Source organism: Drosophila ananassae, chromosome 2L, assembly GCF_017639315.1.
Source record: "Drosophila ananassae strain 14024-0371.13 chromosome 2L, ASM1763931v2, whole genome shotgun sequence".
Lineage (NCBI taxonomy): Eukaryota > Metazoa > Arthropoda > Insecta > Diptera > Drosophilidae > Drosophila > Drosophila ananassae.
Window position 1 is genome coordinate 7,795,255 of NC_057927.1, and position 13,276 is coordinate 7,808,530.

At 39.2% G+C, this 13,276-nt stretch overlaps 5 protein-coding genes across 10 annotated transcripts; 1 reads left to right on the forward strand and 4 right to left on the reverse strand.

Annotated features, from left to right (window-relative positions):
* Nucleotides 1-482: 482 nt before the first annotated feature.
* On the reverse strand, nucleotides 483-6,146 carry LOC26515316 (UPF0692 protein CG33108). 5 transcript variants are annotated; one of them, XR_006508045.1, is made up of 13 exons: nucleotides 6,060-6,146; nucleotides 5,793-5,959; nucleotides 5,659-5,736; nucleotides 5,337-5,590; nucleotides 5,135-5,288; nucleotides 4,758-5,080; nucleotides 4,545-4,698; nucleotides 3,869-4,475; nucleotides 3,577-3,806; nucleotides 3,361-3,517; nucleotides 2,926-3,302; nucleotides 2,703-2,865; nucleotides 2,449-2,646 (listed from the first exon to the last, which is right to left on the reverse strand). XR_006508045.1 is itself a non-coding variant. In XM_044718282.1 (9 exons), exons 6-9 carry the CDS (start codon nucleotides 2,333-2,335, stop codon nucleotides 573-575), a joined length of 801 nt encoding a protein of 266 aa, XP_044574217.1. In that variant the 5' UTR covers nucleotides 2,336-2,646; nucleotides 2,703-2,865; nucleotides 2,926-3,302; nucleotides 3,361-3,517; nucleotides 3,577-3,806; nucleotides 3,869-4,240; the 3' UTR covers nucleotides 483-572. The 5 variants fall into 5 exon arrangements, 3 of the variants coding, with proteins under 3 accessions (XP_044574217.1, XP_014767413.1, XP_044574215.1); XR_006508044.1 differs by having other exon boundaries at nucleotides 5,793-6,143; XM_044718282.1 differs by lacking the exons at nucleotides 4,545-4,698; nucleotides 4,758-5,080; nucleotides 5,135-5,288; ... (2 more) ...; nucleotides 5,793-5,959; nucleotides 6,060-6,146 and adding exons at nucleotides 483-794; nucleotides 852-948; nucleotides 1,794-2,041 and having other exon boundaries at nucleotides 2,102-2,646; nucleotides 3,869-4,240.
* LOC26514390 (U6 snRNA-associated Sm-like protein LSm3) lies at nucleotides 1,041-1,692 on the reverse strand. The gene is made up of 3 exons (XM_014911794.3): nucleotides 1,539-1,692; nucleotides 1,372-1,485; nucleotides 1,041-1,312 (listed from the first exon to the last, which is right to left on the reverse strand). The coding sequence occupies exons 1-3, from the start codon at nucleotides 1,557-1,559 to the stop codon at nucleotides 1,136-1,138; spliced, it is 312 nt and encodes a 103-aa protein (XP_014767280.1). The 5' UTR covers nucleotides 1,560-1,692; the 3' UTR covers nucleotides 1,041-1,135.
* A 442-nt stretch (nucleotides 6,147-6,588) lies between the features above and the next one.
* Nucleotides 6,589-7,597, reverse strand: LOC123258387. Its single transcript, XM_044718283.1, has 3 exons — nucleotides 7,140-7,597; nucleotides 6,997-7,086; nucleotides 6,589-6,936 (listed from the first exon to the last, which is right to left on the reverse strand). Exons 1-3 carry the CDS (start codon nucleotides 7,329-7,331, stop codon nucleotides 6,808-6,810), a joined length of 411 nt encoding a protein of 136 aa, XP_044574218.1. The 5' UTR covers nucleotides 7,332-7,597; the 3' UTR covers nucleotides 6,589-6,807.
* A 350-nt stretch (nucleotides 7,598-7,947) lies between these two features.
* LOC26514357 lies at nucleotides 7,948-11,817 on the forward strand. Of its 2 annotated transcripts, XM_044718287.1 has the most exons (6): nucleotides 7,948-8,466; nucleotides 8,538-9,598; nucleotides 9,670-10,273; nucleotides 10,350-10,429; nucleotides 11,308-11,663; nucleotides 11,725-11,817. In XM_044718287.1, exons 3-6 carry the CDS (start codon nucleotides 9,727-9,729, stop codon nucleotides 11,732-11,734), a joined length of 993 nt encoding a protein of 330 aa, XP_044574222.1. In that variant the 5' UTR covers nucleotides 7,948-8,466; nucleotides 8,538-9,598; nucleotides 9,670-9,726; the 3' UTR covers nucleotides 11,735-11,817. The 2 variants fall into 2 exon arrangements, with proteins under 2 accessions (XP_044574222.1, XP_014767276.2); XM_014911790.3 differs by lacking the exons at nucleotides 7,948-8,466; nucleotides 8,538-9,598; nucleotides 9,670-10,273; nucleotides 10,350-10,429 and adding an exon at nucleotides 10,623-11,151 and having other exon boundaries at nucleotides 11,228-11,663.
* Nucleotides 11,818-12,102: 285 nt separating this feature from the next.
* Nucleotides 12,103-12,971, reverse strand: LOC26514567 (ras-related protein rab7). Its single transcript, XM_014911817.3, has 3 exons — nucleotides 12,737-12,971; nucleotides 12,323-12,679; nucleotides 12,103-12,259 (listed from the first exon to the last, which is right to left on the reverse strand). The coding sequence occupies exons 1-3, from the start codon at nucleotides 12,914-12,916 to the stop codon at nucleotides 12,161-12,163; spliced, it is 636 nt and encodes a 211-aa protein (XP_014767303.1). The 5' UTR covers nucleotides 12,917-12,971; the 3' UTR covers nucleotides 12,103-12,160.
* Nucleotides 12,972-13,276: the final 305 nt, after the last annotated feature.

The window sequence follows — 13,276 nt, forward strand, 5'->3', positions numbered from 1 at the left end:
ACAAAAAAAAACTTGACATATTTAACCAACCCGTCGTCTATATACTACCTAAATCAGAGAAAATATCTATATGTGAAATTATATACAATACGTACTATATTCAAATATGTAGTATTCCTATCTAATCAACCATATACAAACCATTGTGTACTACTCTTATTGTTGTGATTTTCGAAAATTTCAAAGTGTGCAGCGTTTAAGGCAGCCCTATTGTATTAGCGCATGTTGAGAAAAGTAAATTTATACATGTATACACAAAGTAAATCTATATAGATCGCATAGCAAGAGAGAAGACAGTTCGATATATCATAAATGTACAATATATATTCTATTTCCCGTTTCCCTGCATTCGTATCCCCGTCCCATCCCACACCGTAGTAGTTGCGATCCTATCCCAATCCAGAACTCCCTGCGTGTTTTTTCCCCGTTTGAACGGAGAAATGGAAGTGACGTTCGAGGTGCGTTGAGTTAAAGAAAAGAACTGCATTGTAAGTCGTGTAATTTATAATTGTATTATTAAATATATTAAAAGTTAAATACGAAATGGTCATGACTCTTTATTTGTCAAATGCTTAGCACACGTGCAGCACCTGCTGCGGCAGGCCATTAACTAGGATAGAGCGCTCATTGAGACCTAATGGTCCTGCGATTCCACCAGGTGGTAGCAGAAATTCATTTTCCGGATAGCCTTTGGGTTGGGCGAACTCCAACAAATTGGCATTGCTTTGGCTAAGAGTTTCGAGGGACCAAACGGCCAAGTTACGAGTCTTTCCATGGCGGGCCAGGACATAGTACTGCGGAAGAGTGGTATTGTAATTCGACAGATCTGCAAGTGGACTCCAGACTCTTACCTTATCTTGGATATCCACCAGAAAGCCTACGATCAACGCCCAGTGTGCTCTGTGGCCGGACTTCAGGCAAGGTGCGTGGTTCACATCCGCATCATACCTTTTTTAGTTTCATATTTTAAAGGGTTTTAATATTAAGGATAACCAATTATAGAATGAGTACAAGAGTTTAAGAGTATAAGAGTTTGAATCTTTCAATTGGGTTGTTTTGGAACTTTTATTAAGCAATATAATTAGGAGCCGGGGGATAAATGAGGGACAATTAACTTAAATGCAAATGGGTCTGGCTAGCCAACCCGCATTGGCGGCGAAACTAGGATAACGCCATCGCCCCGCACAAACAGCATAGGAATGGTGCGTTTTGCGGTCTTGTAAACCTCTTCATACGTCTCCTCGTCGATTTCCACGGTGGTCACCGTCTCTTCCGCGTCACCCAGAACCATGTTCAGATGCTGATCGAAGGCCTGCCGGTAGAGTGTTATTAGAGGTCTAGGAATAGCCTAGAATAGATAAGTGAACTCACATGAAGACGTCCTCGCAGTTCCCGCTCATTACGCATTTTTACGTATACCTTCTCATCCAAACTCAAGCGGATGAGATCCAGGGGCTCCTTGACCGGCAAAATAACCTGACTCAGCTGCAAGTACGTGGATTATAGACATTTTATTGTGCTTTGAATATTTTACATACCTGCTCCTCTTCGGTGGCCATTACAAAAGCAAATTCACGGTTTTTTATTAACAAATATTAATTATTTTCCGTTTGTTGTATGAAACACAATGCTTTTTGTAAATTTATCACTAAAAAATACCATAAAACTCGCGACTCTAACAGCTGTTGCGGTGCTGTTACTGAAAATCGGTGCTGTTAACGCGGCCGCGAAAAAACCCATCTTAAACTAGTTTTAAACCAAACTTAAAGTATTCAGTTTTTATAAAAGGATGCGGTACAAGAAGACAGCCTCCGGCATGCAACAACTCCTTGACCTTGTCGCAATTGAGTATACCTTCGTGCAGTTGACAGGCACCGCGGGGATGCAAATACTTGCGGGTGATTTCGTACAAATACTGGCCACTGAAGAGCTCTCCGTTAAGGGTGTACTCCTGCGCAATGGATTCTTTGAGAAGTTCCGCAGCCGTTGGCTGCCCACCGAGCAACATGCTGAGTGCTGTCAACCCACAAGTTGGTCCCACCTGGAGGAGTATAGGTAAGTAATGAGTATAAGTATGCAGAAGCTTATCTTTAGCCCCCACCTGGAGAGTACTAGGCACCGAGTAGTACTGGCAGCGTTTTGGAGCCGCATATTGGCACACTCGGCTGAGGTAGCACCCTTTTTGCACCTCTGGATACTCCTTGGCCCAGCTGCACTCATCCGTGGCAATATTTATATTAACAGGAAGCTCCTTCAACTCCGTGGGCGTCTGTGGTATCGGAACCGAGGGAAGCGGTGGTGGTGGAGGCGGTGTGACTGGCGAAATGTGCGACATTTATGTATGAGGAGTAAGTAAATAAATGACCCTTCCAATTCTGACAACAGAAACAGCTGTTTTCCGTCACTAACAGAACTCTGTTCTTTTAATAAAATTTACTGTTAATCAAATAAAAAATTAAATTGTTTTTATTTTAAAATATTTTTTTTGTTTTAGTAACTATATATCCATTAGAGGATCTTCCTCATCTGAAACGTAATCGTCATCATTGTTTTTTTGTTTTTTATTATCGTGTTTTCTTATTGCAGCCAAGGATTTTAAAAGAAGGGGTTTCGCTGCCTCCTTAGGGTGCAGTTCCTGAATAACATCTGAAATAAATTTTGTGAGATAAGCTCATAGCGATGAAAAATTTGAAATTAAATACCTAAAAGGGCATCTTCAAAATGTTCGTATTTCCATATTTTTATATTTCTTAAGTTTCTTTTTTTCGAGCGTGATTGGCTATCATAAATAAGATCCTTCGAAATTACATTTTTGAGAGTCCTGGGCAGAATATCTCCGCTAAGCAAATACTTTAATTTGGCGGTCTGTGGAGTATTTGGAATTATTCATTATGACTATTCAATGCAAAGTTATTAATAACTTACGTATTCAATTTTTTTGCCATTGGCTATCTCATTGTCAACTTCCTCTAAGTCTGCGTTCGTTTGTAGTGGAAATTCTATCTCATTTAATTTCGATACACTTTCATCAACCAGCTCAGTTATCAGGTATTCCTGCTCCTTTTTCGTTATTATTTGTTTTGCGTTAAAATCTTCATCATCGTCCTTAGACGGCATCACGTCGGCATCATCATAGTTATCATCATAGTCAATCGGTGTTGAGCCCAAGTAGACTACCTCAGTACTATTCAAATTTTTTTCCAATTTTATTTTGTTGCGGGAAACTTTGTCTTTTACGTTAGAAATTGCACGACCTAGTTGCTTAATCGCCGGTTCGGAAGCATCATACAGTTTGATTGCATCTAAAAAAGATTAAACTCTGGTTGAAATGGCAATGAATAGAAATCGAATTTTAATTACCCAAGAGTGCGTTTAAAAAGTTAGTATAACAACGCAGTTGCTTTTTTCCATGCATTCCTTCTATATTATAATTAACAACCATTTCTTCCGACAATATATTTGTCAAGGATGAGGAAAGGGTTCCAACTTTGAAAATGTTCGATCTCATTTGTGCTACCTGTAATATAAAAGGACTGATCAATCTCGATTCCCAATCGTTTTCATATACTGGCTTACACAATCCTGTCGATTATCCTCGGTGATGGCATTTTCAATATCCACGAGATCTGATTCGGACTCTAAAGGAAATTTGAATTTCGTGACGGTTTTGGTAGCAGGTTTTTGGGGCATAAATTGTTGTTTCATATATTCTTGCATATAAGCAGACTGGATGGCTACAGCCCCAGTCAGATCCTTCAGTTGGTTCCTTAGTGTCCTAACCTCCTCATGCATTCGTTTGTTTTCATCTTTGAAATGCAAATTAATCATTTTGTTAATATCCTTTTAAAAATGAAATATTAACTGTTACCTCTAACTACTGCCAATATGCGTTCAACAGTGGGTTGTTGCTGGTCATGACGAAGAGTGTTTGATCCTTCTGCCATTGTGGATAAAGTTCACCCTAGCGGTTGAATTGTTTTAGTCATGCAGGAATCACAAGGAAAAGTATTCACCAAGGATTCCGAAGTGAATTACGATCCTTACATTAAGAAGTAGTGTTTCACATCAACAAGTAAGGATTAAACTTGGTTTTTGAGCAAATTTTTTTAAGAATAAGTGTGTTTTTTATATTTATTTTTGCAAATAATATTTTATTTTTGTCAGAACAAACACTAGACGCCTCAAAACATATGATACTCTCCTTCTACGTATTAACAGTGTACTGTTAAACGCAGTTTCTGATTGAGCGCCAATTTACGATAATTTGAATTAGAAAAATAGTTTAGGTCAAATTCATTTATTTATTATTTTTATTATAAAAAAATATATTTTATATTAACTTTATCATTAAATTCCATATGCTTTAATTTTTCTTACTTTACTCCTTTTCTTGTGTAAGTTATTTTTAACGCAAATCATTGCTTTGGTAAGTAACAAATCAGCTGGCTTTGTGGGGTCCACTAGGCGGATTGCCTCTGCATAATAATATTAAAATATAAAAAATAAAACTATCAATATGAAACATGAAGGGCAGGGGAACTTACCCAAAAGACTGGGGAAAAAGTTTAAATACTGGTTGAGTGCTTTTTTAGAATTAAGACCAAGAATATTGAAGTCGACGATGAGTTCCTCTGTCATAACATTTTTTAAAGATTGAGAAAGTTTGCCGGTACTAAGCAAAAGCTTTATTTTATTTATCTGAAAATAAATTGAACTTCCATGTCATAATAAAGGTTTGATTTTAACAATCCACTTACGTAATCAGCTTGGTCATGTCTCTGTATTTCTGAATCTATTAAAATTAGATCGCTTTCAGATGTCAGGGGAAAGTCAATGTGGTTTCCTATTGCGGTTGTTGTAATTATTGATTTCGTGCATATAGGATCGGCTACCTTTATGCGTTTTTTTTCCTTTGAGCTTTTGGTGGATGAGTTCTTGATACAAGGTAGCGACTGATTGCTTTCCCTCAGAAGTTTCCTTTCCTTACAACTTTTTTTGGTGTATGCGTTCTTGATACAAGCTAGCGCCTGTCGAAGTAACTTTTCGGGGTTCCCCATGGGATTAACCATTTGAATCGCCTCTAAATATACAGTTCTATTAGTCCATATGCTTTTCGTAAAAATCATGAGCTTACCAAAAAGAGCAGATATATAATTATTGAAACATCGAAGTTCTTTTTTGTTGTTAACTCCTTCAAGATTGTAATCCATTATAAGTTTCGCCGTTAAAATGCCCTTTAAAGATCTGGACAAAGATCCGACGCCTATTATCGATTTCATTCGATTCACCTGTTGATTAAAGTTTTAGAAAGATTTTTTAAATCTAAATATACATACATAATAGTCTCTTGTATCCGCTGTAATGTATTCATTCAGGCATAATAAATCAGAGTCGCAACCTATAGGAAATTTGACTGGAATCGGCTCGATTATAGACACGGTTGGTATCTCCACAGGCTCCATTATCGTCCTGCCACTTTCTATATTCACGTACTGCTGCATAAAAGCGGTCTGATTGGTAATTGCATCCGCGAGCCTTGAAATCTCGACTCTAAGGGACTGAATGTCTCCGCGCAAGTCTTCATTTTCCTCTGTAAAAGATAAATATATTTAAATTAAATATAATTTGGACCGTAGAATAATGGAGGGAAGGTATCACCTCTGATAGTGGATATGAGCTTGTCAATGGGCTGCGGCTGCTGTTCCTGTTGTGGTTCTTGGGATTGGTCATATGGGTCTGTAGATATAAAAAAATTTAATTAGCGCGGTTTTGTATAACTTCATATTACTTACAATTGTAGTTGCTGTACTCCGTCATGATAAAAACAAACAAATAAATATTGATAGTCGCAGAATTTCCAAATAATCTTAAGCGAGGATTTTCCCAAGATAGGAATTCCTCGATGATTCAATGCCAGTTAGTTTCACAATGGATTCCTGAAGGAATCTGTGCACGAATTCTATAATCGAAAGAAATTAAGTTTTATTTTTTCATAACGCTATCCAGGTTTCAAGTTTTTGTAGATTATTCCGCTAATTGAACAAGAATTCCACAAAAACCTAAAATATAATGAAAATATATGATCGCCTTCAGCCGTTTTATAACACCAATCCAGAAAACAGCTGATTGCTGTTGTAATCGATTGAAAGTCGATTGCACCTTTGGCGCAATATTTAAAATACCCCATGACCATTAAATATTAAATATTGGCTCTCACCGGAATGTCCGTCAAACTAGCGTCGCCTAGTTAGCGTCGAAGTGGAACGGTGGAATCGGAACACCGCAACGAATTTTCTTATTTTCAATTATTTTACTGTTTATCCACTAAATTGAATGAAATAAAGTTTAGAATTGTTAAGAATTGAAGCATTTATAGTTTTTTCTTACTTTGGGCGGGATCAACAACCTTAAAATACCATTAAAATACATTTGAAAAATTGGCCCGATATTGCAGCTAATAGGTCAAAATATTGAGGGTAATACCTGAAAGTTTCATAAAAATCGCTCCCTACGTTTTGGAGAAAATCGGATAAAAGTGGGCCAATCAGCCCATACAAAAATGACCACCAAAAATTGTTATTAATATTGTGAAGCTCTAGCTGTGAGAGGATGCCCCCATATGCACGGTAGTTGAGACGATGTATCACCTTTTCTAGTATATCTGGAGCAAAAATCATTCAAATCGCTCCCAACAATTTGATAGAGAAAATCGATTTATGGTTCCCCATTGATTTTAATTGATAAGTGAGGCGCCAACTCGTGAACCGGAACCAGTCCACGAACAAGTTCGTCCCACAAGTTCCGAATCTACAGACCGCCTTTGTTAGGCATGAATATGATTATTGAGTCCTTTACAGAGGATGCCCCATTATGCACGGTATGCCGTTGCAAAGCAAATTTTTCAACGGAAACCAATTTCTCTATCCCACTCGACATCTGAAAATAAGAATAATTATTTTAATAAATTAATTTGGTTTGTGTACATATTACACTTACAGCTTTTAAATGTATGATTTGCAGGTGTCCATTTAAATTGGACGCCGCAATGGCAAATATTTTCCACCCATGGAAACTTCCAGGAGCATTCTGAAAAATAAAAATGTTACTATTTATTATATTATTATTGTATTATTGCTTACTTGAATGTGTTTCATGTGAAATTCATCGAAAGCGATGAAAAATGGTTCATCACCTTCGATTATGAAGTTCAGGTTACTACTCATATTCACCTTCCCTTCCTCCAAATCCAATTTTCGCTTATCCATCCAAACTTTGAATGCGTGGGAGAAATTTTCTTTTTCAAACATCTTTAAATTGGATGCGAACTCCATGGCGGGTAAATAATGGTAAATATAGAATCAGCTGTTCGAATAGATTACACTTTTTAATTGCAACCAGGGATACGAAAACTTTTTTTTAAATATAATTGAAATACAAATTAAATAATATTTAAAAATCCAACTAAACCCCAAAACCAACCCCAATTTAAAAATAATATTTATTAAATAAATTAATGCAAATAGTCTGCATCCCTGGTTGCTCCTTTGAAAGAAACTTATTTCCACTAAAAATGGTCAATATATACGGAAATATTATAAATATGGTAAGTTTAATATTATTATTATTAAACAATTATTAAACAAGCAGTATATAAGTAGTATATAAGTCGGAACGGTCGGGATCGGCCGTCTATAAAATGGTAAATATAGCTTCCATATAACTTATTGATCGGAAATGCCATAACTTTGTTGTTTTTAAGTTAGAAGGATGGGAATTTCTATGGATTCTATTTTGGGCACACTTATACGATCTTCTATACGATCCTATTTCATAAGGATCGGCCGACTATATTCTATAGCTGCCATATAACTGATTGATCGGAAACGCCATAACTTTGGTGTTTTTTAAGTTAGAGAGTTGGGACTTTCTGGGGTGTTGGCAGCACCGGATCCGGTCTTGGCATCACCAGAACTGGTAATGGCAGCACCGGAACTGGTGTTGGCAGCACCGGATCCGGTGGTGTCAGCGCCGGAGCCATTGGTGGGGGCAGACGGCGCGCCACCACCGAAAAAGCCAAAACGCGTTTACCGCGCAAATCATCAGTATGAATGGAAGGAGGTGACCCATATCGACGGAAATTGGAGATTATGGAAAAATGAGCCACTACAGTGCCCATTGTGCTTTATGCAATGTGGTACAACAAGAAGTTATTCTGCACACTTCTCAAAGTGTGCAGACACCCCCAAGACTGCCCTTATTGTCCCTATGTAAAAGTGCTCCCAAACTTTGGGCAGCATAAAAAGTTTAAATGCAAGGGGACAACGGTAATATACAAGGCAGTCGAAGAGATGTTTGACTTACGGCGGCGTTGGAGTATGACCAAAAATGAAGGGAGAGATACGGGATTGGAGGATACGGCGGAGAATTCCTACGAAGTGTCGGAGGAGATGCTCGATAACATTTTGGGTAAGTTAGAAAAACATATAATTAATGAAATTTATATTAATATGCAATTTTTTCTAACGGGACCTCAAAAGCTCCAGCAGCCATCTCTTACTTTTGAACAGCTGATTGTTTATTTACAATTTACCGCCATGGAGTTCGCACTTAATTTAAAGATGTTTGAAAATTATAATTTCTCCCACGCATTCAAAGTTTGGATGGATAAGCGAAAATTGGATTTGGAGGAAGGGAAGGTGAATATGAGTAGTAACCTGAACTTCATAATCGAAGGTGATGAACCTTTGAAAAAGGCGAAAAGAGTTTACCGCACCAAGTATGTACACCAATGGAAGGAGGTAGTCCATATCGATGGCAACGGGACAAAATGGGTCAACGAAAAATTGCAGTGCCCACTCTGCTTTTTGGCATGCGCTTCCCAAAGGCAGTACTCCAAGTTTTCCGTGACACCAAAAACCCACAGCTGCCCATATTGTCCATTCATAAAAGCGCTCCCTAACCTTGGGCAGCACCAAAAATGTAGGTGCAAAGGAAGGAAGGACACGTTGTACAAGGCAGTTGGCGAGATGGCACATTTACGGCAGCGGTGGAAGTTGCAAAAAAATGAAGAGAGGGCCTTGGAGGATACGGCGGAGGATGATTTGTACGAAGTCTCGGAGATGCTCGATCACATTTTGGGTAAGTTAGAAAAACGCGCCGGAGCCGGTGGTGGCAGCGCCGGAGCCGGTGGAAGATGGAGCGCCACCTTTTAAGAAGCCGAAGAGAGTGTACCGATCAAATTATGAACACGAATGGAAGGAGGTTACTCGTGTAGACGCAAACGGCAAAAATGGATTAACGACCCACTGCAGTGCCCACTCTGTTTTATGGAATGTGGCACAAAGAGGAAATATTCTGCACACTTCTCAAAATGTGCAGATACACCAAAAACTCACGGCTGCCCGTACATTAAAGCGCTCCCTAACCTTGGGCAGCACTTGAAATTCCGATGCAAAGGAAGGAAGGACTTATACAAGGCTGTTGGGGAGATGGCACAATTGAGGCAGCGGTGGAAATTGAAAAAAAATGAAGAGGGCCGTGGAGGATACGGCGGAGAATTCCTACGAAGTGTCGGTGGAGATGCTCGATTACATTTTGGGTAAGTTAGAAAAACATATAATTAATGAAATTTATATTAATATGCAATTTTTTCTAACGGGACCTCAAAAGCTCCAGCAGCCATCTCTTACTTTTGAACAGCTGATTGTTAATTTACAATTTACCGCCATGGAGTTCGCACTTAATTTAAAGATGTTTGAAAATGATAATTTCTCCCACGCATTCAAAGTTTGGATGGATAAGCGAAAATTGGATTTGGAGGAAGGGAAGGTGAATATGAGTAGTAACCTGAACTTCATAATCGAAGGTGATGAACCTTTGAAAAAGGCGAAAAGAGTTTACCGCACCAAGTATGTACACCAATGGAAGGAGGTAGTCCATATCGATGGCAACGGGACAAAATGGGTCAACGAAAAATTGCAGTGCCCACTCTGCTTTTTGGCATGCGCTTCCCAAAGGCAGTACTCCAAGTGTTCCGTGACACCAAAAACCCACAGCTGCCCATATTGTCCATTCATAAAAGCGCTCCCTAACCTTGGGCAGCACCAAAAATGTAGGTGCAAAGGAAGGAAGGACACGTTGTACAAGGCAGTTGGCGAGATGCTACATTTACGGCAGCGGTGGAACTCGCAAAAAAATGAACGGAGGGCCTTGGAGGATACGGCGGAGGATGATTTGTACGAAGTCTCGGAGGAGATGCTCGATAACATTTTTGGTAAGTTAGAAAAACATATAATTAATGAAATTTATATTAATATGCAATTTTTTCTTGCCGGACCCGGTGTTGGCAGCGCCGGAGCCGGTGGAAGGAGCGCCACCTTTCAAAAAGCCGAGAATATACCGCACGTTTGTGGAACACGAGTGGAAGGAGGTGGCCCACGTCCTAAGTGTCGGTGGAGATGCTCGATTACATTTTGGGTAAGTTAGAAAAACATATAATAATGAAATTTATATTAATATGCAATTTTTTCTAACGGGACCTCAAAAGCTCCAGCAGCCATCTCTTACTTTTGAACAGCTGATTGTTAATTTACAATTTACCGCCATGGAGTTCGCAACTTAATTTAAAGATGTTTGAAAATGATAATTTCTCCCACGCATTCAAAGTTTGGATGGATAAGCGAAAATTGGATTTGGAGGAAGGGAAGGTGAATATGAGTAGTAACCTGAACTTCATAATCGAAGGTGATGAACCTTTGAAAAAGGCGAAAAGAGTTTACCGCACCAAGTATGTACACCAATGGAAGGAGGTAGTCCATATCGATGGCAACGGGACAAAATGGGTCAACGAAAAATTGCAGTGCCCACTCTGCTTTTTGGCATGCGCTTCCCAAAGGCAGTACTCCAAGTGTTCCGTGACACCAAAAACCCACAGCTGCCCATATTGTCCATTCATAAAAGCGCTCCCTAACCTTGGGCAGCACCAAAAATGTAGGTGCAAAGGAAGGAAGGACACGTTGTACAAGGCAGTTGGCGAGATGCTACATTTACGGCAGCGGTGGAACTCGCAAAAAAATGAACGGAGGGCCTTGGAGGATACGGCGGAGGATGATTTGTACGAAGTCTCGGAGGAGATGCTCGATAACATTTTTGGTAAGTTAGAAAAACATATAATTAATGAAATTTATATTAATATGCAATTTTTTCTTGCCGGACCCGGTGTTGGCAGCGCCGGAGCCGGTGGAAGGAGCGCCACCTTTCAAAAAGCCGAGAATATACCGCACGTTTGTGGAACACGAGTGGAAGGAGGTGGCCCACGTCGACTCCACAGGAAAAGAGTGGAAGAACGCCCATCTCCAGTGCCCCCTTTGTTTTGCGGAGTGTGGCACAAGAAGGAAATTTTCGGCCCACTATTCCATGTGCGTAGACACACCAAAAATTTACGGCTGCCCATATTGCCCTTATATTAAAGCGCTGCCTAACCTTGGGCAGCACTTAAAATTCAGATGCAAAGGAAAGAATGAATTTTATAAGGCTGTTGGGGAGATGGCCGAATTGCGGCAGCGGTGGATAAATAAAAAAAATCAAGAAAGAGAGAAGAATACGGTGGAGGAAATGGATAATTCCATCGAAGCGTCGGAGGAGATGCTCGATGGCATTTTTTTGTAAGTTAGAAAAACATATAATTAATGAAATTTATATTAATATGCAATTTTTTTTCTACAGATTAGACTGATATTAATCAGGTCTCCTGTGGCGCTGTAATTTTAAATGTTAATATGTAATTTTAAATATTTTTAATAAATTATTCAAAGAAAAATGTGCAGTTTTCCACATTTGATTTTCAAACTATTTGGTTTTAAGTTTTTAATAAAAAGTTCCCCTGGCCGAGTCGGGTTCATCGTCTGCTCTGGAAACGGAGCTACGAGCCAATGGCCCCAAACTGCGAATTTCTGGCCACGTCTTCAGCCTTTTAACAACACCAATCCAGAAAACAGCTGATTGCTGTTACCGACACCAATCCAGAAAACAGCTGATTGCTGTTATAATCGATAGAAAATCGATTGCACCTTTGGCGCAATATTTAAAATACACCTTGACCATTAAATATTGGCTCCCACCGTATTATCTTATTATTTATTTACGATCTACTGTTATTAACTTAACACGGACAGTTAGATTTTTTAGGATGATTACGTAGCGGTGATGATAATCGAATGATCGTATCTGAACAGGTTGTCACATTAGAAGAAGAGTTTGACTGTTGAAATAAGAACATCATTTCATCATCGGCTTATTTAAAAGAAAATATTAAGGTACCCACATCTTCATCCAGCTGCAAAGCCTTCCTAGATAAAGTCTTAAATGCCAAATCCAAGTTACAGCCGTTCTTAGCAGACGTTTCATAATAGGGTATATTATTACTCCGTCGGCACCATTCTTTCACTTCACGATTAGACACAATACGGTTGTCCAGATCTACCTTGTTGGCAAGCACCATAAAGGGGAAATGCACAGGATCGCGAGGACAAGCTTGTATGAGGAACTCGTCGCGCCACGTGTCTAGTGCTTGGAAGGATATGCGTGAAGTAACGTCGAATACAAGGATGCAGCAGTCAGCACCTCGGTAGATGCAACTACTGAGACATACAAAGCGTTCTTGACCCGCAGTGTCCCAGATCTGAAAATATTTTAGTATTCGCTCATACACAAAAATGGAGGGAGCATTTAAGATTACCTGGAGTGTGATTACGCGATCATCAACCTCAACATCTTGGGTGCAAAAGTTGACTCCGACTGTGCCGATTTCTGGTATGCTGAAGCGTCGCTCTACGTACCTCTTTACCAGCGATGTTTTTCCGACACCCATCTCACCTATTACAATTACTTTAAAAATAGATTTTATTTCACTATTCATTTTATTGTACGTCCTGGCTTGGACTTGACTTTCGAACTGACGCTCTCCTACTAATCAGGGTGTCGGTGATCCACCAAACTATAAGTGAGCCACTCGCAGTCATCGTGGGGAAAGGCGATGACTGATCCTGCAAACAATTTGTATGATATGGGGAAGATAAGACCGGTTCGCATTCAATAAGTATTTTGTTAGCTTAATGATTGTACGATTTATTGTGGATTTTTCTATTATTTATTTTGTAAATTAAACAAATTATAAGATATTCTTCTGTGGGAGGTCATCCGGGGACTGCTACATCCTCTGAATTAGAGTACGAGGAGGTTCTCTTCATATCTTTCCAATTTTCTCTCAATTTCTTCT

What these genes read in the sequence shown, in the direction of transcription:
- LOC26514390 (XM_014911794.3), bottom strand. Translation starts at nt 1,559, where the DNA reads ATGGCCACCGAAGAGGAGCAG. An exon ending in TGGCCACCGAAGAGGAGCAG is followed by an intron (nt 1,486 to 1,538) that starts GTATGTAAAATA and finishes ACGTACTTGCAG; the next exon opens with CTGAGTCAGGTTATTTTGCC. An exon ending in AACTGCGAGGACGTCTTCAT is followed by an intron (nt 1,313 to 1,371) that starts GTGAGTTCACTT and finishes CTCTACCGGCAG; the next exon opens with GCCTTCGATCAGCATCTGAA.
- LOC26515316 (XM_014911927.3), bottom strand. Translation starts at nt 3,944, where the DNA reads ATGGCAGAAGGATCAAACACTCTTCGTCATGACCAGCAACAACCCACT. An exon ending in AGGATAATCGACAGGATTGT is followed by an intron (nt 3,518 to 3,576) that starts GTAAGCCAGTAT and finishes TTTATATTACAG; the next exon opens with GTAGCACAAATGAGATCGAA. An exon ending in CTTTTTAAACGCACTCTTGG is followed by an intron (nt 3,303 to 3,360) that starts GTAATTAAAATT and finishes AATCTTTTTTAG; the next exon opens with ATGCAATCAAACTGTATGAT.
- LOC123258387 (XM_044718283.1), bottom strand. Translation starts at nt 7,331, where the DNA reads ATGGAGTTCGCATCCAATTTAAAGATGTTTGAAAAAGAAAATTTCTCC. An exon ending in TTCACATGAAACACATTCAA is followed by an intron (nt 7,087 to 7,139) that starts GTAAGCAATAAT and finishes TTTATTTTTCAG; the next exon opens with AATGCTCCTGGAAGTTTCCA. An exon ending in AAATCATACATTTAAAAGCT is followed by an intron (nt 6,937 to 6,996) that starts GTAAGTGTAATA and finishes TCTTATTTTCAG; the next exon opens with ATGTCGAGTGGGATAGAGAA.
- LOC26514357 (XM_044718287.1), top strand. Translation starts at nt 9,727, where the DNA reads ATGGAGTTCGCACTTAATTTAAAGATGTTTGAAAATGATAATTTCTCC. An exon ending in GATGCTCGATAACATTTTTG is followed by an intron (nt 10,274 to 10,349) that starts GTAAGTTAGAAA and finishes CGGTGTTGGCAG; the next exon opens with CGCCGGAGCCGGTGGAAGGA. An exon ending in TGGAACACGAGTGGAAGGAG is followed by an intron (nt 10,430 to 11,307) that starts GTGGCCCACGTC and finishes GAGTGGAAGGAG; the next exon opens with GTGGCCCACGTCGACTCCAC.
- LOC26514567 (XM_014911817.3), bottom strand. Translation starts at nt 12,916, where the DNA reads ATGAATAGTGAAATAAAATCTATTTTTAAAGTAATTGTAATAGGTGAG. An exon ending in ATCGCGTAATCACACTCCAG is followed by an intron (nt 12,680 to 12,736) that starts GTAATCTTAAAT and finishes AAATATTTTCAG; the next exon opens with ATCTGGGACACTGCGGGTCA. An exon ending in CTTTGCAGCTGGATGAAGAT is followed by an intron (nt 12,260 to 12,322) that starts GTGGGTACCTTA and finishes TTATTTCAACAG; the next exon opens with TCAAACTCTTCTTCTAATGT.